At 40.3% G+C, this 26763-nt stretch overlaps 1 protein-coding gene across 34 annotated transcripts in view; it reads left to right on the forward strand.

Annotated features, from left to right (window-relative positions):
• The window catches only part of DLG2 (discs large MAGUK scaffold protein 2), a 1027713-nt gene that overhangs the window by 925571 nt on the left and 75379 nt on the right, over positions 1–26763 (forward strand). For all 34 annotated transcript variants that reach the window (XM_052812305.1, XM_052812308.1, XM_052812306.1 and 31 more), the window contains one exon: positions 995–1109. In XM_052812305.1, coding sequence (XP_052668265.1) covers positions 995–1109 — 115 coding nt within the window. The remainder of the gene's footprint in view (positions 1–994; positions 1110–26763) is intronic.

The following is a 26763-nucleotide window of genomic DNA, read 5'->3' on the forward strand; positions in this document are numbered from 1 at the left end:
TAGTCTTCTCGCTCGCGTTGGTAGATTTCCTGGGTTTAGGCTGAATTATGACTCTGTTGCTGGAGCATTGCCTTTAGGTTGTTGGTTTCAAGGAATTAGTTATTGTCTCCAAAACTTCAACTTTTCCTCTCGCAAACCAAAACTCAGTCCCTTAGGTCACACAACGAGCAAGGGGAACGTGCCAGCAGGAGGGACCGTTGACCAGGCTGTACGAGGGATGTGTCCTTTCAGAGAGGAACCTCACCAAATTATACACTTCTGGCTGAATCCTTGCCCCAGCGCTGGTCCCATGTTGCTGGTCAGCAGGTCATAATGTTCTACAAAGCTACCAGCAGAGCAATGGAGGAGAACAAGGTGTGGGAGGTGGTTTTGTGCATTCTTATGCAGCTCAAACAGGTCTGGAGTTTCTGCGATCACTCTCTCTAAGACCGAGCTACAGCTCCACCTATTTAAAAGAAACAGAGCCCAATCCTCAGTGGGCTGAGTAAATAAGGTGGCTTATTGCTCATACAACATTTTCACAGCTGCTTCAGGGATAATTAGACTTTGGTATATCTCCTTCAGTTTGGTGGGATTTTACACTAAATGCTTGACTCATTAGTAACTTCAGTGCATCATCCCGCTGCCCCTAACAAGATATCTCATTGTTTGGAAGGAGGAATGATGTGGTGGAAAACTGCTTTCAACATCTTTTTTGCAGACTGAAAGATATTTGGTAACACACTTTAAACCTTCTTTCCTTTCCTGCAACTGCAGGAGAGAGGGTCTAGCTATTTGAGTTTTCAGATAATCAGTGCTGAAATGTTCAGGTACCACAATAAAGAGGGCATATATTTACCAAAGATATATTAATGCAAGGTTCTATTAGACCTCAATTTTCAGGACATGCCTTACATTTGTTAATTTAATATTAATTTGCATTTAGCAGCCCTAATGATTATATAGGTCAAGAAAACTAAAATATCTTTATTCTCTGGGGTTTTTATCTCCTTAGAGTACGCTCGGTTTGAGGCAAAAATCCATGACCTGCGTGAGCAGATGATGAATCACAGCATGAGTTCTGGGTCTGGCTCCCTGAGGACTAATCAGAAGAGGTCCCTGTATGTCAGGTAAGCGGAGAGAGCTTTCTCCTGGGAACATGTCGGCAGCTACCTTGTCTAAGCCCGACTTGTGTGCTGTGGGTTCAGCAAGGGGGAAAGAAGTTTGAGAAACTGCATTGAATTGAACTGAGAAATGCATCAATCTTACAAGCTCAGCATCATTAATGTGAAAATTGGATAAAGCCCTATTGCTTAATCCAATCGTTTCAAGCCATTTGCAAAGAGCATTATACTTTTATAGTGATTTGGTTTTATGAGATGAAGATTTCTTACCAGTTGTCAGCTCTTTTGATAACTGAGATGGATATTGTGGTGTAGTGACGCATTGCGCTTCTTTGTGAGGTCTTGCCCAGACATGGAATGATTGTTCTCATACAGAGCACTTTTCCCCCAAGACCTTGTTCTTACAAAGTGAGGACTATTATATGCTATTCTAAATGCATGGCAATCTGCTGCTATCCCCTTGTATATGTTTACCCTTCTATCAGTCTACGCTACAAAGAATTTCCCATCTACCTAGCAAGATCAAAGATGCAGAGGAAATGCTAAACAAGCTGATGTACATAGCTTAAATGGGGTAGTGAATAACATAGGAACTGCCTAACCGTGAGCCAGGCGGCAGCAGTGGTTATAGTTTTGCCTTGACTGTGCAAGTCTATTGCCGTAGTCATTGCTGGATGAAAGGCTGGGGGTTGCCCAATTGCCCCTAGCAAAGTTCTGGCTGTCACTCATGCCTTTTGGGACTCAGGGAGACTATGGGAATCCGTGCTGAATATTTTAATAATCTTAATAATTATGCTTCTCTAGACTTTTCATTTTCATTTCCCCCCCCCCCCCCCCATGCTCAGCATATACTTTGAAATTCCTGACAGTCATGAAGTAGAGGGAAGCAATTTGTCAGCCTCCAGGCAGTGATAATTATTCATGGGGGAGCTAATTCAGGTGATAACATTGCAGAGATCCAATTAAGGCTAAATTCTGCATTTTGTCATTATGCCCTCAGCATGAAGGGGGAAGGTAGCAGAGAAGGAAGGGAAAACTTAAATGTTAGCATGGATGGTCTCATTCTAGTGGGCAGCGACCACACGAAGCACTAACTGGTGCTGCTGCCACAACGAGCAAGGACCAAAGGGATATGGATCGCTGTTACCAGTAATCTTGCTGTTGGGCAAGGTCAGGTTGGAAGTGTCATGGTTTTCAATGTATCTCTAACCTTCTCTGACCTCTCTGGCTTTGCGTTTACTTCTGGAGCTATTCCACCTGCAGTAGGTTTTTCCAAACCAAACACAAAATGACTTTGTTGTCAAGAGCTTTTGTCAGCTCCCTGAATTTGCATTTTATGAAACCTACAGTCATTGGACATGTAGGGATAGATCCAAGCTTACTTTGCTTGAGGTAAGCCGGGAACCCAAAGCGTGGGGAACAATGGTGCAAAAAATCCAAGCCAGCAACTGCAAGTCAATTCAGGCATACATATAAAGGGCTAACATGGGGTCCTGAACAACTTACTGGTTTGAGCTGCAGCAAAGCTCAATTACCCCAGTATCAGATTCAACCTGCTAAGCCCCTCTGAGAACTGAGGCTTATTAGCTTGCACACTGAGCCAAGCTAATGTATCAGTGCTGCATCTGGACTAGCTCAGTTCTTCCATACGGTATTGCTCTGTGTGCAACGATGAGCCTGGTTTTCTGCTAGTTCATGAATTCTGGATGTGGTCTATCTCACTAAGCTGATATGCCCTGGTGCTTCACTGCAGGAATCTTTGATGTCTTAGCTGCATATCTAAATATCACTTCCCAAACCATAAATGCAAAAACTGTTCTTTTATTCCAGCATCGTTCCAAACAATGCCCCAAACCTCTCAAGCAGAAAACCCCAAAAGCCTCAGTCGCTTTTCTTAGCATAAATTTTTTTGCAGTCAAACCCACACAATTGTCTGTGTCCAACACTGAGAAGTCTGTCAGAGAGGCTATGTATTTTACATATTACTATAATGTGTTTGTAGTGCAGGAGCGCCTGCAGCATTGTGCTAGGCACCGTTAGTTCAAATCATATATACTAATTACAAAGGTAGCTTGTTTCTACATTAGGCACTAAGGAAAAAATAAATGTGGGTTCAGAAATGTGCTTGTTTTCAGAGACTGAAATTTTCACTTCATGGATAAACTCTTTACAGCCAGGGACCCATGTAAAAAGTCTGGGATTTAGCATTTTTTTTGGTATTCTTACAACTCAGGATATTTCTGTTTCAATGGATTATTTTGGTCAGCATGTGCAAGAGAACTAGAGGCAAATTACCATATGTTGCAAATCTGTAGCTGTAATGCCAAGTTTGATTCAAGTTTGCTGTTTTCCTTTCTTTGGGATGTAGTGATTTTGCTGTCCTTCACTGAGTACAAGCATTGTTATTTTTTAGCCAGAGAGCTTAATCAAAGTAAATAACTATGGTTTAGGCAGCACCAGAAATAAATTAAGGTCCATATAGGTTCTAATAATTGAAAATAAGTATCATTATCTGCTGATAGAAAAGCCAACAGAAAAGAGGGTGAGAGAAAGCAAAGCTCTGTAAACAGATTTGCCAGTGGATGTGGGGTTCATTGGATGCCCGGTTTTCTTCTTTACCTTACAGTCTGTGATTTCCCCATCCAGCCCCTACTAAAGTAGCATAGCATTTTTAATTGAGATATATAAGAGAAGTTATATTAAATGAAGTGAGGTAAAATTTAATATGGGGTTAATGGGTTGAATGTAGGACTAGAAGTAGTTGGCTGAAAGCAATTAAAAGTCACACTTGAGCAGTGTATACAACCACAGGAAAGCAATCACAAATGATTTGTTCAGAAGAAATTGTATAGCTCTTTGACATGATCTTTTATCTGTGCATACTCTGGTGTTTCTGATTTTCATTATTTTTTAATTTCTTTATCCCAGTCTGTCTTTCTGATGCCTCCTAGAATATTTCCCAGGAACTTCCTGAAGTTGGTTTTTTTTTTCAGTACTACCTGTTTGTTTTGTATCACAGACCCTATATCTCTGTTTGGAATGTTATCAGAAAGCCCATGACACTAAAGGCAAAGTATGAGACTTCAGGGGAGGACAGAGCAGTAGGAAATGCTGCTAACTCTTTTGGGAGCCCACATCCTCTTTGTCACTAAATCTTTCTGTTGAGGAAAAGAAATACAGAAAGAAAAGCAGAAAGTGAGAGAATAGATATGAAACATAGCAAATTTTATTATTTATAATTTATTTGTTGGCGAAGGTGAATGAGCTTAATTTGAATTCAGTAACTGAAATGAGAGGCTAAAAAATTTCTACTATTATCCTTTTTAATTCATTGGAATTCAGCTATCAGCTCATAATTAATGAGGAAAGTAAACAAACCCAGCACCAGCTAAATGCTGTGCTATATACGTACATAGGGGGTTTTTAGTGTTTCTTATGCAAATTCATATCTTCCTTTTTGTCTTTTTGGCTCAAAGTTTTAAAATCTGATTTTGTAAGATCATATATTTGGTTGTCTTGAAACAGATACATGCTTTGCTTTGTCCTTCTAGGTCCAGATCCATAGTCAAATTTTTCAGGCTACATGTGGTCGCTATTGATACTCTTAGGAAATGATGGCAGATCATGGTATTTAAGCCACAGGCTATGGAACGTGGCAGCCTTTTGAAGAGTTAAGCATCAGAGAAGTACAGTCCTTTAAAAAGTTTGGTGAATGGGAGCAGCCATTGAAACTTCAGTATAAAATTGCCAAGCTTTGGAGGAGACTGAGCTTAAGCATGATGAAGGGGTTTTTCCTGTTGATTTACGAGATTCCTCCTGAGCTTAAAGTACTTGTGCTAGATTTCTGAGGGTAAAAGTAGATACTTCAGTAATTGCTACTACATGTACAAAGAAAAGCTTTTCAGGAATCATCTGGCATCCAAGAACTGCCTTCTTACAGCCTGTTGTTGATTTACAGATGAAAAAATGATTAGATAAGTTTAGAATCAACAGCCACTGCACCTTTTAATCATTCAAACCAGACAGCTTCTGAAATAATGTCTATAATTAAAAATTCCAATTGTCCAAAGCCACAAACAGGCACTGTGGAGGTGTATCACTCTTCTGCAGAAACAACTCAAAAGCTTCACGCACACCCCAGCCCTTCCATTGCCGCGTCACTGTTTAAAATCTGTTCCATACCATCAGTGACCAAACATCATTCCGCCTAATCATGGCTACTTTTTGCCCTGTAGAAAGGGGCTAGTTGAGCTTACTGAAATGCAGATATTTCAGCTTCAGCAGTACTTTTAAATATATCAGCACAATGCAAATAGTACAGTTGTCTGTAAAGGTGGGTACGGAAATCGGAGCTGGGACGGGGCTGGATCCAGCTGCAGTTTCAGAAGAAGAAGTGGTTCTGCAGCTGCCGCTCCACCACCTGCCCAGGGGAGAACACTACAGTGGGAAGTGTAATCAAGGGAAGAGCCTCTTCCCAATAAGATGAGGAAATGTAATAAATTCAATCTTTTTGTCCCAGCCCATGCTGCACTAATAAGAAAACCTGTGCACAGTGCAAACAGGTGCCTCTTAGTCCACTACATTTTTGTCTTCTAGCTGGAATTAGTGCTAAACATTTCATAGCTTTGATAGGTATGTGCTGTACAAAAACAAAGCGTTATGTGTTAAAAACGGGTGGTTTCTGGTTCATTTTTTGTTGAGCCATGAGGAACAGAATCTGAAGATTTTCCATAGCAACTTAGCAGCAGCTGAAAGGAAGTCAAGGTTGAGGTACTTTGGGTTGTTTACTCTGATTTCCAGCACAATGAATTCTCCATTAGGTGTTAGACACCTTTACACACATTTCCTGAACTTCTTAGAAATCAGCATGGTGCAGTATTGCTTAGAGAGACTTTGATTTTCAACAAATCACAGAAATTCTCACTTGGAAACTTTGCTGAGTTACAGTTGAAGTTTGGCTGAGGCAGTTTGTGAAGACTGAATCTGGGCTGGGTTTATGTAATGTCTGTTAAAGTCACCAAACCCCCGTAGGCCAGTGAGCATCAGGTCAAGGCTCCATGGGCAAAATTCTCCTGCTCACGATGCAGTCTGAAACCCACATGAGAAATGCAATTCTTGGAGACATCCTGGTAGTGAAATCTGAACACATGATAACATCAGACTGGGTGATGGAAAGCTCTACTATGTAGATCTAGGAGAAATGTGATAAAGATACAATGTCATCTGGGCTTTTAGGAGGGAGGTACTGAGGGAACCAGAGAGAGAGGTATGAAATGGTCATACCTATATGAAATGGTCATACCAAAATACTCATTGTGGGGAGAGAGAATACGTATATATGTGTGTGTGTATATTTATGTGTGTGTGTGTATATATATATATATATATATATATAAAAAGAAAGTCCAAATAGATATATGTTAGTGTTAAATATATGCTATATCCACATGTACGTTGCAAACGTCGTCACTTAAGCTAGTTGCCTAGTATCTCTCTTGAGTCAGTGGAGTGCACTTGGCACTTTCAGAGTACAATTCATCTCATCCAGAAGTAGACATCTAAAATTGCTTAGGCGAATCATGCCCTAAAAATGTCTATTTCTCACAGTTGAGTGGAAGGAGCCTCAGGTGATTAGCTGAGATGTAAACATCTATATTAGAGATACTTCAAGTTATGTGACCTGAATCCCACCCACACTGAATATCTTTCTCTTTCGCTTTCCCACACGCAGGCAGAGTACGCATATACATATCCTGAAGAAGCTGTAACACCAGGCTCTCTGGCTGTTGTCTGTGAATGCTTCTGTTGTGTATTTCAGTATGACACTGCAACGTAGCTTTGAAACACTGACAGTCCTGTTTAAATGGGCTGGTTTGTTCCCCATATTCTTATTCTCCAGGATTCCTTCTGAATTCATTTGCCACTTTTGTTAGCCCTATTGAGGATCCACACATGTTCAGTGCATGGCTGTCGAGCTCGATGAGTTTATGGTTCCAGCTATGGCATCACACTACATTTCTTTCAGGCTTCAGAGCACTGTAGGTCAGTCTAGATTTCTGGAGAGGGAATGTGAGTGAGTTTAGCACCTAGGCATTCTTGTTTGGTTTTGATGGGGAAATAGCTAGAGCTTACATAGCCGTGCCTGTACTTTAATGGCATGATAGAAACTATTAGAATTCTCTTTACTGAATGGGAAGTGGAGGAAAGTAGAATTTTAGTACAGTTTGTTCACTTAGCTCAGATTATTCCTAGGCAATTGAACAGTCCAAATTATAGCATAGAATGGAAACATGCATTCAGAAAATCTGTGATAAATGGCATAATACAGAAAGCTGGGGTTTATGATAGCGTTTAGCAGACGTGTTTGGAAATGGTCAGATAGGTACACACATAAACTACACTCGTGAAATGGACTGTTGCACTTGAAATGCCATTTCAGACTGGAAAATTGAAACCTGCTTGGGATGTTACTCATTTCACATGTCCTGGTTAAGTTTGAGTTTCTGAATATTCAGTTACTACTTTTTAGCTGTTCTTTCTCTGAATATAGAGTCTTCTCCAGATCCTGCTGGCACCAGTATTCTCACTGGCTTCACTGAGAGCTGCTCAGATTTGGAACCAAGGAAATAGTACAAATCTTTATTTTTCAAAGCAAGGAGGGTCGCTCTATGTGCTCGAGCAACCTTCTCCCCAGGTGGACATTCAGGAGCTGAACAGTATAATTGAATAACTAATAACTAAGACACACAACAGTGTTGCAAGTCTCAGCTGGAAGATGGATGTGAGAATTATTAATCTTGGAGTATTCACAATTCAAAGGCCTTCAGGCTTATAGTTTGATGGCATTTTGGTGCTTAAAAAAACACCCCATGATGCTGTAAATATAACAGTAGACCTCAGCTATACCCTAGGACTGTGAAAATCGATATATTTGATATATACTTAGTTGAAACTACTAGCCACCTCACAAACTACTACAGTTTTTCCCAACACTTACTATATTTCTTATTCATCTGATTTTTTTTTGCAGTGTTGATACTAATGAACAGTTAAGGAAAAATGAGGTTTGTTTGCAGTTTTTAATAACATTTCACAGACAAAGAAGCAGCAATTAATGGAGATTGAAAAGTGAACGTGTAAATACATCAGTCAAAACAGCCTCCTCTCTGCATCTAACACCAGCTCTCTCCTTTACATCTTCATGTTTATCATAGCTGCTACTCTTAGATACTCAGTATGAAATGAGTCCAACTGATTCCTTCCTGAGGCACGGTGCAATGCACCGTTATCTGCAGCATGAACCAACAGCCCAGCAAGCCTTTTATCAAGGGATGATTCTCCAGTTGGCCGAAAAGGCACAAAAAGCAGATTTATTTCTATCTGGTTGTGGCTTTGCAAATCACTGAATACTTTGTGTTCAAGATTAAGAGCTAATGCACGCAGTACTGAGCACCTCGAAGGACTGAGCCCCGCATGAATAAACCTACAGTAATCTCAGATAACAAGTTCTGCCTAAAGTTCAGAATATAAAACAGAATATAAAGCGGCTCCTTATCAAAGCCATTCTTGCCTAATTCATCTTATCTTTACATTATCAGTAAAACTTGTTAGATATGAAATAAGGGGCTGAGACCTGAAATCATGTCCTCAGTGCTGAATTATTAATGCCTGCTGAAACAGCTTTTCTAGTAGCAGCTTCAGTAGGAGTAAGTAGTACATACTTCTGGCCATTTTCCTTGCTGTTCTGTTTCATAAGTTATTGAAGTAATGTCCCAGAACAGGTAATGTGCTTGGCATGTGATGTCTGCTCTAAAGAAGCAGCACACCTTTTTCTTTTCTTAAGAGATGCTTTAATAGCTTTTCCTTGCACATATATTCTGCTTTCCAGTTCCCTAGTGGGACTGCCTGCTTTCTGGTTCGGAGCCTCATCCGGGAGGAAAGTGTCAGCTAGAATAATTTCCAAGCCAGAAGATGATGATGAAGAACTTCACCACGTGTAGGAATAGGATTTGTTTGAAATTTCTATAACCAAGACAGTCATAGTTTTAGGCAGCCTCATTTCTAAGCACAGACTCAGAACACGATCCGTCGGCACAGGGAGGGGAAAACGACAATGAAGATAAACTGTCTGTGGCTTAAAATGGCTGAAAGTGAATCAGCAAAACATGCATTTAAGCTGTGTCTGTTCTATGTGAAAAAGCAGTCTCGTCCAATAAACAGTTTCTTATGATGTTTCCATGTCAACAGCTATAATAGGACACCATCAGTTTGTGCAGTTCTCAACTGGAAAAGTACAAGACAGTAAGTTAGACCATGATCACAGAGAAGAAACCCCATTGAAATAAAAGTTTGTGAGAATACAGTCAAAAGTTGAAAATCTGAATACGTGCACTGGCACAGCACAGGCTAGCAGAGGCTCTTAGCACGGTGGCCAATGTGAGAGAAAGAGATAAGACTGCTTAGCCCCTGTGAAAGGGTTTTCTACCTGAAATCTTATATGGAAAAGTTGTAAAGAGGCTGTAGAACAAGCTCTCCAAATTAGCTGCATTGGAACAAAGCTGAGAATGGTGTTGAAACGGGACATAACCCTGCTGAAAAGGGCAGTGGGATTTCCCATTTGAAGTGCCTTCCAGTAAAGATAAATGAGGAGGATCTTTCATCTCACCGCAAGGAAGTCCATCTATGAGAAGGGAGCCCAACCGAGTTAAGTGAGGAGGCTAAGTGGGACCAGTAGGCTTTGCTGACCCTTTTATTTCTCATTAGAAATAGAAATGACTGTACTAACTCTACAGTGAGCCTGGGAAGGATGTGGAGAATTGCCTACCAGGGTTGGGGATCATAGGGAGCGCCTCAGCAACTCCACTTGGTCATTCCCTGCCACCCCACTCTTGTAACAGGGAACAAAGTCCTGAAGCAGAAAGACCAGGTTCTCCCAGGCCTCCCTGGCATCATGTTGAATAGAGTCTGGTTTAGATGCAGCTAGTTTGCTGTGAGTGGTGGTCGCGTGGCACTGGTTGACTGGGGAAGCTGGTGTCCAGGGGAACCCAGCTCAGCGTGGGTGTACCAGCCCCAGCAGCTGCTGTGCAAGTGCGGGGCTTGCACTGCTGGCCCTGTCTCTGTCCCTCTCGCACACCAGCCTTGGCAGGTGGGATTTGATCCTCTCCAAGTGTGCCTTAAATTCAGAGCAAATGGAGTAAAAAAAGATTTCAGAGATTAGCGTATCTCTGTGTGTGTCTCTATACATATGTGTGTGTGTACATCTGCATTCTGCCACGTCTCCAACTTCATCTCTTGTGAAGACTCTGATTGTGGGTCACGCTTCTCTTACAAGTACTTACTCTAATTGCTTTATCTACAAATATAGCAAATAAAAGAAGACTATCAAACAGAGCTGTCTGGTGAAGAGTTTGCCAGATGTTCCTCACTAAATAGGAATTATAATAATGAAACATTCACCAACTTTCCATAGATTCTATTTTTTTTTCTTATACTTTTCAATTGACCTTGCAGGCAACCCCATTCCTTCACCCAATATATTGTGCTGCTATAATTAAAAACACACCTGCTAGCACCACATAATACCTACTGCTATACAAACCGCTGCTTACAGAGAAGGCAATACCGTGTTGCTATTTCTGTTCCCACATCTTCCTCTTAGTTGTTCAAAAGGGTCCTGGCATAGTGGGCAGCAGCTGAAAGCTTTGTGAAAAATTAGGACAGAAGCAGTTGCTTGACAGAATACAAGCTGCTTTTTTTTTTTTTTTTTGTAACCTCTTATTTCTATATTTCTAACCACTTAAGATTTTAGTTATGCCAGGTTGGAATAGTTTTTACCTTGGCGTGCTGCTAATGATATGTGTCCTCTCCATTTCCAAGAAGTATCGATATTCCTTTCTTTCTGGGAGCCAAAAAGGTCTGTAATTTTCCCTTTTAAAAAGCACTATCTCTGCAGACACGCTTTCTCTTCTTCATGTCCTTGAGACATTTTAGAATCCGGGTAGAGGTTGCAGTGACTGACTATTGTAATTACTCCTTTCTGCAGAGACTGTAAAACAATTTCTACAGATAAGGATCATAGGTTATCAATCACAAAATGGAAGCACAGCCTAATGGCCATCAAGCAGTATTTTGCCACTTTCTTGCAGTGGTTCAAGATACAAAGCCACAGTTCAGTCCTTTTGGCTGTTCCCCTGTGTACCCAGCCAGTCAGATTTTGTTTGTCTGTCAAGATCCATGTTGCTGAGAATACTTCAGGAACTATTTTTGTACAAGAAGTAAAGTTTAGATTTGAAAAACGTCTGTGGTTTCTTCAAGTAGTTCTGTACAAGGAAACAGATATTTATGTGAACTCACCTTGAAAACAGATTAACTGAGACTAAACAGAATCAAAACCATTTTTAGTACCACTGCAGGAAACATGGTAGAAGCAATGTTTCTAACGTGGTTTGCAGGTTCAAAATGCAATCACCCTTTCAGTATAAGCATTGAAAGTGATTTTGTCCTTTCTATACCGGCAGTCAGAGCATTGCCACATCCATGGAGAGCTATTGTGACAAGAAAGCTCTGCTGCAGGGAGAGGCGATGAATGTTAATGTCCTGTGAGATGCCCCGGAAAGTACATTCGCCCTCTGAGTTATTCTGCCCCCGTGTCTCATCCAGACGTGACAGTACAGACAGACTTTTATGACATCCACTTATTATTAATTTAATAGCAAATTTATCACGTTATTAAATAACTTAGGTTTTAATATTATATATTGTTGTTGTTCAGCATTCCAGTGTCTGGTCCTGATTTCACACCTGCCCTTCCTTACAGAAAAAAGGATGAGCTACACTGGCAGTAGCATGGTCAGAACTAGGATCCTAAAGCCTTTACTAGAGTTACGAGGAACATAGAGTTATGATTTCAGTGCACAGCACTGCTTCAGATCTGATTCACATGGGTTTCGTTCTTGCTAAAGTTAGCCCCAACTAAAGTGCAATTAGAGTCATCAGTCTTTACCCTGGTTTCAAGTCAGAATCATGAGATGTTCCAGGAGTAAAAATCAGAATTCTTCCTTCATCGTTGATATTTGCATGTGGATTCATCTTGAAAGTCTCGTGAGCTTTAGCAGATCTTTCAGCAAAACTGAACTGGACCTGAATTTTCTTGTTAAGTCTCTGGAAATCTAATCATCTACTTATACTTTCATAATTAATTAGAATATCAGTAAGAAAAACAAAATACGAATTAAGAGAAGTGGACCCTTACAGACTTCTTATCAATTTCTGTGTTGGCCTTACTATCCTGCCAGATGTAGTGGTTACCGCTAGAAGATAACAGGTCAGTTTGAAGTCCACAGCTCACAACGTCTTGTGATGCAAGTGCAGTAGCCGCAGGCATTCAGCACAGGTTATAAACTACCATGCACAACAGAAATGAAGCCTAGCAGACAGGCGAGTTTTGCTGGTTTTGTGGCAAATAACTGTTCTTTCACCTAAATCTGATCTCATTCAGCAAATGCCTCAGAATTTATTTCAATATCTGAATGATATGTTGCCTTTTTACATAGGCCAATAATTATGATTTTATTATAGCTACTGTGTTAATGTAATCATCTTTTATTTTCTTGATGCTTTCAGGATTGTGTATTTTTAAAGGTTTTTCTAGTTTACTTTCATTTATATTGTTGTTGGCTGCTAAAATTCAGAAATTGGTTAAACAGAACATCATCAGAAATACAGGCATTTCTTTTAAATTCCTTGTGCTCAGTAATCGATTTATCTGCCTTTGTCTGTCTGCTGCACAAGTAGTAGACAGTGATTCAGTTAGCAGTAGTCTCCTATAGGCTTCTTTTAAGAATATCAAAACAATTTAAAAAGTTTGGATAAAATTCAACAGACAGTTTTGCCTTTAAGGAGGATTGCAGCAGCTTTGGCTGCAAGAAATCTGGAGAAAAAGAATGTAAAAGAAATAACAATCAGCAGATGGGATATTTTTCTCACTGAAGGTATGAAATAATAGTGAATTTGACTGAATTAATGACTTGAAAATTATCCAGCTGAATGCAAGGACCATTGCTGAATTTAGAGCCTGTAGAAGATGAGGTTGTTTTCCTCTTAATAGAGTGTGAAAGAGTTGTATGGTAGGTGCTTCTTAAGCTACTTTAGTTTTATTTTTTTCTGCATTGCCATCCTAAAGCCATCAGGCACTGGGCAGACATAAGAATATATTCCTTTTTAAGTTGGACAGTGTGCAGAAGGGTCCAAGTTTCCTTTCCCTAAACTTTTTAATTGCTATAATTTCCTTGGTTCAGTGCAGCAGCTCTGAATTTCCATTAAGATGAGTGAAAGGAAACTCCCTACTTGGTTTGTTGGGGTTTGAATTCTTAAGAAAGGACACTTCAATTATACTCAGGTTTCAAGGCTGCTTTTTTAGGAAACTTTATAAAAGTATTAAGTCGCTGCAGTTGCACTTTTAGTGTTCCATCTATGGAAATGCACTACGTACCCCAGCACATCACATGAAAGACTTGCATTCGTTTTTCTACCGGTTGCCTTGGGTTCTAAATATATTCCAGAGCTGCAGGGGACATCAGTTTGAAATGGGATTTTGTTATATTTGAGAAGAGCAGACAGATAAATATATGGAATAAGGGAAATATTCTAAATATGTTTATTAAACATTCAGTAATAATTACATCTTCTACAAACAGCACTAAAACCCATCTGCAGTCAGTATTAACTAATGGTTAATGTGGTGTGAACCAAGGAGTCATATGCCGTCATAACTCGGACAAAAATCTTAGTACTAACAAGAATTTTACTCCAAGTTACTGTTTAGAAGTGCTCTGCCTGTTTAAAGGACACAATTTTCCATCCTATCTGAGCTCTTCCTCCAGGAAGATAAGTGGTATCATTCTGGAATTGAGGAGCTCAGATTCTGCATTCATTTAGGACCTAAAAATACACAGTTATATTGTTAGGGAGATATGGAGTGATGCTGAAGCACTACAACGAGCTGTTTGTTCATCGTAGGACAGCTGATTACAGTTATTGGAGATAAATAGATTTTGAATAGATCATCTGTGACTTTTTAAGTCACAGAACTCTGAAGAGTCTGAGGTCAAACCTGATCTCAAATTTCTGAATTAGATGTGTGAAAAGAGATGGGATTTTTTTATTGAAGCCAAAATGGAAAAGAGGACTCACCTGAGACAGTTTTTCTAATGGGATCAGAAGAGTACTTCTAATGCTTAAGTTTCACGTCAATATGATCTAGGCTGTCATTGTAGTTATGATGTGCTATAAGCAAGAAAACCCCAACAGGTTTAAGAAAAGGATAATCCAGTCTCTCGCTCCCTAACTTCTGTCATATTATTAAGGTACTGGAACCACAAATCATGAAAAAACATGTTGACTCAAATAAACTCCATTCAAAACACATCACCATATCCTTTCCTTTGAAACCATACCACATATCTGGCCTTTCATCCACTTCTGTTACGAGATGTGGAACAAAGAAAAGTAAAACTACGGAGTTTTCAGTGCTATTCTCTGCAGAGCTGTTCTGGAAATGAGCTGATAGCAGTCCAAGCTTATTGGAATCTGACCTGTCTCCACCCTTAATCTAGAGGTATAGCCTTCCAAGTCAAGGACTTTGTCTTTTCAGTCAGCAAAAAGGGAATATTTATTGTAATTGTGTCTTTATTGCATACCTAAAAGGCTACACCCGCAAGAGAGGCTCAGGAGTGCTGAGATGTGGGCAAAAACACTTGTGCTCTCTTTGAGTATTGCCAGAAAGTGGACTTGCTGACATCTAGGTCAAATACTTCAGTAAGATTCTCTCTGAGTGATATTTATAATAGAAGTGTTACAATCTCTCGAAGTCAAACACTGGATAAGTTTTTCTTGATGTGCTTTACCTCTGCTCATACTGTGTACATGATAATAGGACTTTATGGGGCAAAGATCATTTAAAAAATCAGCTGCGCGGGCTATTCTTGGAAGAATGAAGTACTAACAGAAGTAATTTAGTCTAATTAGATCTGGTGAGGAATGCTTGTATGAAAATATAAGTACTTCTTAAATAATGATGATAGTCTGGGACTTAGAGATTCTGTATTTCTGTGACTTATTTTTTTCCCAGTGTGTGTACAGAATAATCTAATCATCCCCAATTACGAGAATAATTGAAACTTTGTTTGAGCTGATTAAATAATTTTAGAATTTATTTTCTGATTTCTTAGCATTTTTCACTGATAAAAGCAGCCATCTACTAGGCAGGCTAAAGTTTCCTCTGCCAATATTTTGTTTGACATAGATTTCCCTAACAGCTGATTAATTGGTAATTGTGCTTGGTAAAATAAAAAAATTAGATGTTTATAGTTTTGCGCTGCTGAGCAATCGTGCTCTGTAGAAGGGGGCTGTTCTTTACATTTCCTGAAGGGCTACAAAATTGTACCTCGTGCTGTAATGGAGGAAGAGCATTTACAGTTTGACTCCAGTGCATTTGCAGCTTAAAATTACAATAAATGAATAATTATGATGGCCTCAGTCATCCTGCTTCTCCTATGAGCGAGAGAAAGTAATGTTAGAAGGATGTATTTCCTGTTTCTATTCCCTTCAAGGCCCCTAATGGGAATACCTTGTCTCCTGGGGTTGAAATGGCTCCTATTCCCGTTACACAAGGGTTAAATGCTTCCTGGAGCACAAGTTCCCAAAACGGACATGGAACAAGGAGGTGGCTTCCCACAATGAGGAATGAACATTCTTGTGGATAGTCCCTGTATATTAAAGGATGGTAGACTGCTAAACGTGCCTGGAAATCTTCCACATAGTCACCACTACAGACATCTAATAATGAGTAGTCCTATGTTTAGATCAATAGTCCTAGATTTAGAAAGCTGGAGTTGTTTTCTTTATCTACCAGGCTATTCCCTTGATGCCCTGGGACATTTCAGTAGGATCAGGCACAAGCAATAACCCTCCTGCAACTTTGCTGCCAGGGCACATGGCTGGCTCATGCCTAGCTTGCCATCCTCCAGGACTCCCAGGGCCTGCAGAGCTGCTCCCCACGGTGTCAGTCGTTGACCTATGACAATAAGGAGGTTAGTCTGTTCCAGGTGCGGGACTTTGCACTTGTCGTTCTTGAACTTCGCAAGGTTCCTGTTGGCCCCATCCATCAGTCTGCCATGGTTGCTCTGGATGTCAGCCCTGCTCTCAATTGTATCAGCTGGACCCAGTGTAGTGCTGTGTGCTCACTTGATGAGAGTGCACATCTCACCTCCTCCAGGTCGTTGATAAAGATGTTATACATGATGGGAATAGACCCCAGGGCAGACATCCCAGGTTAGACCCCTGTGATATCCTACTTCATACTGTCCTCCAGGTAGAGAACAACTCATTAACCACAACCCTCTGAGGCTGATACCCAGCCAATCTTTTACCCACCTAGTTGTCCACCCATCCAGACCATAATGCCCTAGCTTTGCTACAAGAACATTTCAGGATACAAGAACCAAAAGTCTTGTTAAGGTCGAGGTAAATGACATCCACTGTTCACTTTCATCCACAAACAGTCATTTTATCCTAGATGGCCATCAGGTTGCCTGGGCATGATTTACCCATGGTCAGTCCATGCTCATTGTTCCCAGTCCTCTTCTTCTCCTTCACATGCTCAGAAATGTGATTCAACTGGACTTGCTCCTTGACTTTCTTAGGCACAAAAAGGAAGGCTGACCAGCCTGTAGTTCCTCAAATCATTTGGCCTTTTTTTGAAGATGCACTTGACACTTCCAGTCATCAGGGACTGCCCCTGATCTCCACAATCCTTCAAAGATGACAGAGGCCTGGCTGTGACTTTGGCCGGTTCCCTCCACCCCCTTGGACACAGCTCATCAGGTCCCATGGACTTGGGTGGGTCAAGTTCAGTCCTCAGCCACTGCTGGTCATTCTTATTCCTGAACCCAGACTCCAAGCACAGCACCCTGGGAGACCTTGTTGGTGAAGCCTGAGACAAGGCAGGCATTGAGCTGCTCAGCCTTATCTGTGTCTACTGTCACTAAATCGTCCACCCCATTCCACAATGGACTCACATTTCCTTTGTTCAGCCTTTTACTGCCAATGTAGTTGTAAAAGCTGTTGTTGACCTTGACACCCCTGGCAAGCCTCAACTCAAGCAGAGCTTTGGCTTTCCTGAAACCACCCCTTACATGCCTGGGCAACATTTCTAAATTCCTGCTTTGTAGCCTGTCCCTGCATCCACTCCTGTATACTGAATTTTTGCATGTAACACAGGGTGCCAATGATCTGGCATCACACAGTAGTATCTGCCTAGTAGCTCAAATTTTAAAAAAAGTTCAAGTTGCATCTTTCTTTTACTCATGTTTTATCTGTTCTCCATACATTAAATCATGGTCTTCTGGAAGTTATTTTCCATCGTGCCTTTTTTATGCTCTAATTGGTTAACATACATGAAATATACATACGAGCTGAAATGATTAACATCACTCTGTTCTGTTCTTGCTCTATCCGTCTCTTTAATGCTATATATGGATGGTCCCCCGTCTCCACATCCTTCTCCATAGTATAACACAGGTACCTTGTGTGGATTTCCATTAGTCCTTTGATGAACTACAGGAATCTTGCTCATTAATCCATTATCTAAGAGCTCATCAGTCATGCTTTTCAGCTCTTCCTTACTTCAATAGCACAGCTACAGTCATTAGGTTTCACATCTTTCAACCCTTCACAGCCGTGCTTTTGTGTCTGTCTGGAACTCAGAGTGAAGTGGATGGGATTTGGGCTGTCTAAGACTCAGGCAGGCTGTAATGCACAAACCTAGAGGATGTTCACTGTGATTATAGTTACAGACACCTATTATTTGGGGGGATTGAGTGAGAAGCAAATTAGTGAGACTCCACTGTTCAGTACTTGTTCCCCAGGGCAGTGTTTTGAAATTATAGTCCATCCCTTGATATACATTTCTACTCTTCCAGTCCAGTTGTATAATTCAAATTAATTTTTCTAGCTTACTTTGGATTCAGTCCTTGCCGGGTTTCAGAAAGAATGGGATTACACTCCTCTGAAAGATTACGCCATTCAGGTCCTTGCATCAATATGCAAATAAAATGGTAATTGAAAAAATACAACTTTATCAATGATGGTTTTTAGTGTTCTAAGAATTCTGCTCAGTTGAATAACATCACAATTCCCTTTGATATAACAAAAGCATCACAATAAATTCTCATCCATTCAATAATCTGGCCATTTTCTCAAATTTTGTAAGACATCAGTTAAACCATAATTAAACCATCATGAATGCCTTCTGCTTCCAGTCTGTCGTCTCCTCAAACAAATGACCCCTCATAATTAATTAAGTGGGATGAGGTAAACAGAAGAATTTTAACTACTCGAAAACATATTTCTACACCTAATACAACCATGCAAATAATGCTGTTTTGACAGCATTCCTTTCAGTTTTTTGTTAACTGGAAATGAAGAAATGCTTAAACTGTAGCAAGGCATGGTAGTATAACAGTCCCCATGTTTTAATGTTCTGATTTTTTCGGGCTCTCCCAGACCTTTGTAATAACATAAATCTTTTCATTGCTATCACATCACTCCTACCTTATTTTAAATCCTATTCTCATCCTTTTCCTTATGCTGTGTAGGCAGAAGATAATCTCATTTTATCTGGTAAACCTCTAGGTTTTGTTTAGTAAAACTCAGGGATGAGCTGCTCCTCTTAATGACAGGGAGAAAAGTAAGTGAGCTTTGAGATAATCCCATTTGGTGACAGTCTGTGAAGGAGGTTAATGCATTTTTTGTAGGACTTTCCCAGTATTTGGTTTATTTTATTTGCACCAAATACTGTTCTTTACCTCTTTTAACTCTTAAGGGAAAGCCGATGAGACTTCTTTCCATGACACCATTTTTAAAGTGATGTATTAATTTATTTTCATTGATCTCACTGCACACTATTTAAGGAATTGATGTTGCCATTCAGCAACATGGCACACTTATTCTCCCTCAAGTCAATACAAAATGGGTCAGACCTTGAACCACCACTCTCCATACTGAATAGTTTTCAGTGTCACTCAAGGAGAATAGACTTCTTGGTCAAAGTAGAGAATTCAGCAGCCTGTATAAAAAACATTATTGCTGATTGATGGGGGGAGAATCTTGGAACTGACTTCGTTAAAAGCATTTTCCAAGGTGGCTTGTAGGAGTAAGCAATCCTCGAGCAGCGGGGTGAGGATGCAGAGGCAGTGAGCATAGCTGACTCAGATATTACCTGTAGAACCGACAGAAGTACACGCAACTTTCAGGCCATATTATGAGCTACAGGAGCCCAGCTTTAGCATCACAACGTCTCATAAAACTTGGTCTATAGAGGGTGATCCAAGGTGCCTAACTTAGTTACGTAAATTCGGCGTACAGTAAATGGAAGTGTTGAGTAGGGAATTCAGTTTTGCTGTGCTAAGCAGGGAGTTTGGCCAAATGCATCCTTAATGGAGCTCCCTTACAGAGCATGGCAACACCTCAGGGGTGGATTAGGTTCAATCACTCTGCCCTGGATTTAGCTTAGAGGAAAACCTAATTGCTGGAATATGTCTGAATTCTCACTCTTGCCAAAAGCCTGGCTTCAGTCTCTGTGTTAGGTACCGACTCTTCTGGGAATTTGAGACCAAAGTTGTACAAGTGAGGAAAGGCACTTTACAGAGCAGCAATGCCTGTTTAAAATGTAAGAGGAAGAGATGGTGGTGATGATTGTGTTCCTCACATTTTGCAAAACACCTTGACAGGTGCGTATCCCTTTTCCCTGCATTATTGCTGTTTCAGTCAAAGCCAGCCTGGAATCACTGATGACAGTCAGGACAGCTCGTTCGCCGCTGCATTCCTTCGCCTCCAGTTGAGGGGTCCCCACCAACTTCTTTTGCCCTCCTCCCTGACCTTCCACACCCCTCGGTCACACTGCCCTTTCAAGGGAAGGGGTGAAAAATGTCCTTCCACAAATGGCAACCTGGTGGTTAGGGCACTTTATGAAGATGAGAGAGTTAGGGCTTTGAATCGCTTCAGTTTGCTGAGGGAACTGCATTTATATCTCCCATTTCCTCAGTCAATGGTGTGGCAAAAATCTTCTATTTCCCATACTCAAGTAAGTCTCTAACCACTAGACTACTAGAAAAAGGTAAATATCATAGCTGCATTTTTGAATGGTAATAGCCTTTCCTATTGTGGTTTTTCTGCATTCACTTTGTATATGTTTGTTAAGTATATTCGAAGCATAATAAGATTGACCCCTTTAGGGTTTAAATGCAGTATGGATATTTCTCTGCTTTAAATGTGAATTCCATAAATGTTTAAATGAGAGAAAGAGACGTCCAGCTTCTCACAAATATGTGAGAGTAAATGTAGTCTAAAATACTTGGTCTACTGAAAGGAGTAGGAACTCTGAATTTTGCAGTAAGGCCTTGGTGCTTAAAATCTGTCTAAGTCCATTTTAGGCATTAAAAATAGTCAGTCTGAATCTTATTCTCAGCTTTGAGTAACCTATCAGTCTCCAGAAAGTTTCGTCATAGGCTGTATTCAATACCCTTTTACCTTACTGTACTTCAAGCAACTATTGAAGAGGTAAGATTAGAAATGGTTCTGATTTTCACGATCATCTGAAGCTTTCTGAATAGTGATCATCAGGAAAGTCCAAAGCAATTACAATCACAGTCATAGCTATATCTAAAACAAATCACACGCCAGCCTGGAATTTCATGCTGCTGTAGAGCTCTCGGAGCTGCCATTTTCTCCCAAAGAAACCCTTAAACTAGCAGGCCATTTTAAAGACAATATCAATGATTAGCAAAGAAAATATCATAGTTAATTTGTCAGCCACATTCACATTAATGAATTCATTTCACTCCAAAATAGGAATTCCAGCTGCTGCAATGTGATATGTTAGATATGGCTTTATCTCATCAACAAAATGGTATTATTTCTAAAAATATGTTACTGTGGCACAGTTCTTTGGGTATGACTATGTAATCCAGATAATCTAGCAGCCCAGTTTGTGCCCAGGGCCTTGACTGCTCACACTGTACTGCTCGTTTACTCCCAAGCTCTCTTTTGGAGCAAACTAACTAGTTCCCTTCAAGACCAAATGTGGATAGGTTATTTTTAGGACCATTCAGTCCAGAGATTTCTTTGGCCAGCATGGATAAGACATCACTGTGTTTGGTTCCCTTTGCATGACACAGTCTTGCAGACTTTCGCTCTAAGAGATCCCCGAATACCCTCATGCTACTTGTTCAGGACATGCAACACTCTTCTGGTGCCATGCTATAAAACATGGGCTGTGAGGCTACGACATATGTTCACATTACTTCAGCCACTTTGAAGAGGAAGAATACCACATTCATAAACTAATTATTTCTCAGGGCCATAGGATGTGACGTGGGCTCAAAGCAGCCCTGAGCCCAGTGCTAAGCAGTGTGGCTCGTATGTGCTAGAGGGGATTAGCCTTGGACAGTGAGGTTGCAAACCAGTTGGCAGTACTGAGCATTCTCCAGTGCAGATACATCTAACTGTGTAAATGTAGTCTAACACTAAGGCATCTGCATCCTTTTCTAATTAACTTCTTTTAGGAAAAGTGTCCAGATTCAAAAAGATCTTCAACACAAATGTCTCAGTCTAGAGGAAATTTGGTAGACAGTGAAACCATACATCTAGGTTATGTTGATTCAGAAATGTCAGGGTATTTTTACATAGATGTCAAGAGTTACAAGAGCTGCTTCCCCCCCCCCAGTGTAATTATTTCACATATGCCCAACACTTTCTGCTCAATCTCTGTCTTGTGAGGGCCAGTTTTGTGGCATTTGTAGTAAGGATGTACTGTTGTTTCTAATCTTGCTTCTCTTTAAAATTCTGCAGACATTGCAAAAGACCCAGCAGCTGTTGCTTTAAAATGCAGATAAGTAGGACACTATGCCACTCGCGGGTGCCATCATTACAGACCCATGTTACTGTTTTCTGTCAGCTAGAAGTTAATCACTTCATTTTTACTCTGTCAGTCATTTAGCAAGAGACAAGAACAAAGACATCTTCAGGGAATACATGGCAACTTTTTTCTCCAAGGCATTTTTTGCATGAGCAAAATCATGATGATATTTCTCTTATTTAGTTTATTATGAGGTGTAAGCATATAAAATATTCCTTAAAACATTTCTTTAGATGTTGCTGCTTCAGCATTTATTTAACATCCAATTTAATAGTTTTTTTTCCCCTAGAAATGCAAACATTTTTACTAGTAAAGTTTGAGAAACAGTTTCCGGGAAATTACCCTTCTGCTTATGTCTTTACCCAAAGGCAAAAAGACCTAGATTTGTAATGGGAGATTTTCTCTAAAAATGAGGGATACTTGGATTAACCACAAAAAGAAATATGGTGCTGTATGAGGACATTAAATGTATTCAACGCTTTGGTTAAAATCCTAATATTACTGTGCTAGGTTAGAAAGATGTGCATGTATCCACTGTCTTGTAAACCTAAACATATATAGGTAGGTTTTTTTAATTATTGTATGCACCAAGTCTTGCACCAGTACAATTCTGTAACAAAAAAAAAAAAAATCGTAGTTTTTCATGGAAACAATGAATCAGTCAGTAAAATTTGTGTTTCAGGAAGATTTTTCAGTGCCCTTAAATCTGTGATGTGTTTTCAATCCTTGTATTCAGTGTAATCGTGCAACACTATTCAACAGTGGAAAACCAAAAGATTACCCAAAATAATATTCTCTAAATTAATTTACATTATTTTGATTTAAAATCCTTAGTAACTGTGCCAAGACTTTCAGATAAAAATTAAGTGCACCATCCCTTTAAACCTAGCCATCAGAAGAAAGGAAAAGGGAAGGGCATTGCCTGAAAGAAATGTTTTGTTAATAACATAAAAAGAGTCATATCCATCTCCCAATTAGTGTTTTTCGTATCTGTAAGCTTTCTCTGAAGGAAGGACTAGGTGAAGAAACAGAGATATAGACAGTGACTTACATAGCCTGAAAAAAATTTTTGGCCCTAGGAGTGGCTCCCAGCTCTGTTTGTGGGCATCTGCATCACATATGTACAAATGGGGTTTCAGCTTGAATTTCTTAGTTGGAATATGGCAGGACATAAACATAAAAGTTGTCTTTCAAGCAGGTTGTCACAAGCCAAATGACTACTGTTTCAAGTTATACAGATCAAACCCAAGCCCCAGTGGTGCAGGGTGAACGTGTGAAGGTGAACATGACCGCCAAACTCAGTTGGACCAAAGGTCTTTCCCACCCATTATTCTGTCTCAAATAGTATCTGACAGCAGATCTTCTGAGACTATAAAACAGTCCTTGATGGATTTTTCTCTTTTTTGGAAGAATTTTTTTAGGCCCATTTAAATTTTCAGACTCTACAACATCCACTGGTTAATTGCATACTGTATATTATCTGTTAGTGGTTAAATTCCGATTCCCTCCATTTCTTGTATTGTGAGAACAGTGAACAAGTGTCCCCTATTCCCTCTTCCCTGAAATTCATAATTTCATGAACTTTTATTATACTCTTTTCTTGGTCATCTGTTTTAAAGCTGAGAAAGCTTAGTCTGTATTGTCTGTCCCTGCGAGAAGATTGCCCTTATTGGCCTCTCTGCTCCTTCTCTGCCTCTTTGGGATGAGGGGATCAGAGGACTGTCTGTAGTAGAGCTGTGGGGGTGTCTGTATCGTGGTATAATAACAAAGATTTCTGTTTGGGTCTTTATTAAGTTCCTTAAATTCTGGGTACAAATTTGCCTTTTTCACTACTGCCAAGCATTGAATTCATGTTTTCCCGGAAAAATATACAAAGCCTCCAGTATTACTTCCCTGGGGAGTAATTGCTTAGCTAGTGTATATTAGTACATACCTTTACAAAGGACTAATATTCCCCATGCCTCCCTTTGCATTTATTGACATTGAATTTCATCAAGTATTTTATCATCCAGTCACTTGACATTTTGAAATCCTTTTGCAAGTCTTCTCAGTCAGTTTTTGGGTTTGCTACCCCTGATACTATAGTGTCTTCAGTAAATATTATTGCCTCATTTTTCACCACCTTTTCTAGATCACTTATGGGAATTCCTCTGTTGTGAAAATAAAATCTTCTTTGTTAACCCTTGTTTCCTATTCTTTAAACATTTACTAATCCTTCACTCCTAGACCACTATATCTTTTATATGAGGTGAGGAAGCTTTCTGGAAAGCCAAGTGATATTCCTGGTCCGTGAGTTTACTGTTCCTCTAAGGAGTTTAAATAGATCTACCTGTTACTCAAGTCAGATTAAATTTATTTCTGGTCTCCCTTTAAAAAACTGGCTTCATATTTTCCACTTCCACATGGCTGAGTCATTCCTCTCATCCTGGTAATTTATTACTATTCATTTTATTGATTTGTTATTAAACTTTGTCTACTGACACATCAAGTGCAGATGGTTCCATTGATTTGACAGGTCTGAAAGGCTCTTCTGTGGCTTCATCCTTAAATGCATCCTGTAGTTGATTGTAAATAATTCATTTAGCTTTATTGCTATGGCCTTTTCTTTCCTGAGATTTCTTATTACACCCCAGTGCCCTGTGTAATTGGTATTTAGTATCTGAATGCTGCACAATCCTTACCGTAGTTATCCTCACCATTCTCCTTCATGGCAGGGAAATGCCATCCATCCTTCCTTTATAAAGACAGAGGCAGGGGCCCAGAGGCAGGCATTTGGTAAAGGATGCCAAGTAATGAAACACTCAGGTTTGCAGTTCCTCAAAATTGTCTCCAGCTTTGAGCACAGAACCCCCAAGGACTGATCTCACTGACTAAAAGGTATCAGCTTGAACGGGGGGAGATGATTTAGGTGCCAAGGATTGGATTCATGGCAGCAAGTACTTCGAGCGTTGGGATACTTACAGCAGCCAACCAGAAGAGCTAAGACAGAGATGTGTCTGAAGACAGACTCCTGTTGGTCTCTGTGACACTCGGAGCTGGAAGGGACTCCTTGCTGCCCGCCCTGGTTTGGTGCCCACCTCCTGCTCCAGCGGGAATTAGGTACCCCAATTCCTTCAGGCTGGTCTTACACGAGCTGCCAACAAGCATCTGAGGAAGTACAAGAGTACGTCAAAGGTGCTGACAGTAACGTCTTAAGGCCAGGACAGCCTTTCTTTGTCCTGTTTTGCACCTCGGTTGTGAAAGGATTGGGGGGGGCACAGCCTCTTCTCCTCAGTGCCCCCACAGAGTCTGGCAATGCAGAGCCATGCCTGCCCCAAGCGTCTGCTGGTCTCTGAACAGGGAGTGAGTCTGGACTTGGGCATAGGCTCGCACTGGAGATGAGCTGAAAGCATAGACATCTCCACTGTTGCATGCAGGAGATCCCTCAGCCTTGTGTAAAGGGAGGAACATTAATATGAACTCTTAAAAACAAATTAAGAAAATGAAAAATCTCAACTCACCTCGCTAAAGATCAGTAATGCAACGGGACTGATAAATTAGTGGCAGTAAATTCTTGCTACAGCTGCAGGAGGTACAAAGATTTTCAGATGTGGCCCTGCTATGTGGGACACTTGGGAAGATTTTTTGAAATTGTCCTCAGAGGCAGTCACATTCTGCAATGAGGGTTTGCTTAATAAATGACTCTGGTAAAGAAGGTAGTGCCTGTACCTATTATTTAAAGGAAGAGGAGCTCTCGGTCTTAACTTCAGAAAGGGATTTTAAGATGCAGATTTTGAGATCATAAGGCAGAGGAACTTTTGAAGATAAATTAAGTTCCATACAGTCTTATTTTTTAAGGTTTTTTAATTTATATTTATTTCATCACATTGCATCTTGTACTGACTTGCTTGTTTATATACAAAGGAAAAGTTGTTCATCGCAATACAAGCTCACTGTTTAGAGTCCTTCCATTAACTTGGTTCACTTTACAGAGCTTACTGACAGAACTGCAGTGATAGATCATAGCTATGGAAAGGAAACATTTCAGACTTTGCTAGAGAAACAGGTATTTCCTTAGCTGATGTTTGATGGGAAATACTAAGTTAATGAGACAGAGACAGAAGGAAAACTATTAAAAAGATGGCATTTGCACTGCTAGTCAGAAGTTGTGTTAACCAGCTGAATGGAGTTTGATCCTATAAAGCCAGAGGTAGGAATGGTAGAGCTGAACGTAAGATAAATGTTTGGATATTGATGTAGTAAAATGATTTAAAGACCACACATCTGGGAACAAAGTGCTGTGGTCAATCTACAAAGTTAAGGCAGATAGGCAAAGGTGGTTTGAAACTCCTGTTTACACTATTTATTGCTGTTTAATGCAACACAGCACTTTGTATGCTATAGCAGCTTTCAGGTTGCTGAAGTAATCCTAATCATCAAACACAGGCCTCAATCAAGGAGATACAGGGTAGCTCTGGTCAAAAATCTTCTGATATAGCACTGGGAATGACACATACATGGAAACTCCACAGCTCCACAGTGATTGTCCCTCCCTGGTCCCTGTGAGTTTTCCCAGCTGATGTCGGGCAGTCCCTGGGCTGCCTGTGCAGGATCCTGGGTGCTGGGAATTGCTCTTCCCCCACTGACTGACTGGTGAGAGTCATCACCTACACGCAGGGAAAACTGTCAGCAAACTGAAGCGTTCGA

This window comes from Harpia harpyja, chromosome 17, assembly GCF_026419915.1.
Source record: "Harpia harpyja isolate bHarHar1 chromosome 17, bHarHar1 primary haplotype, whole genome shotgun sequence".
NCBI lineage: Eukaryota > Metazoa > Chordata > Aves > Accipitriformes > Accipitridae > Harpia > Harpia harpyja.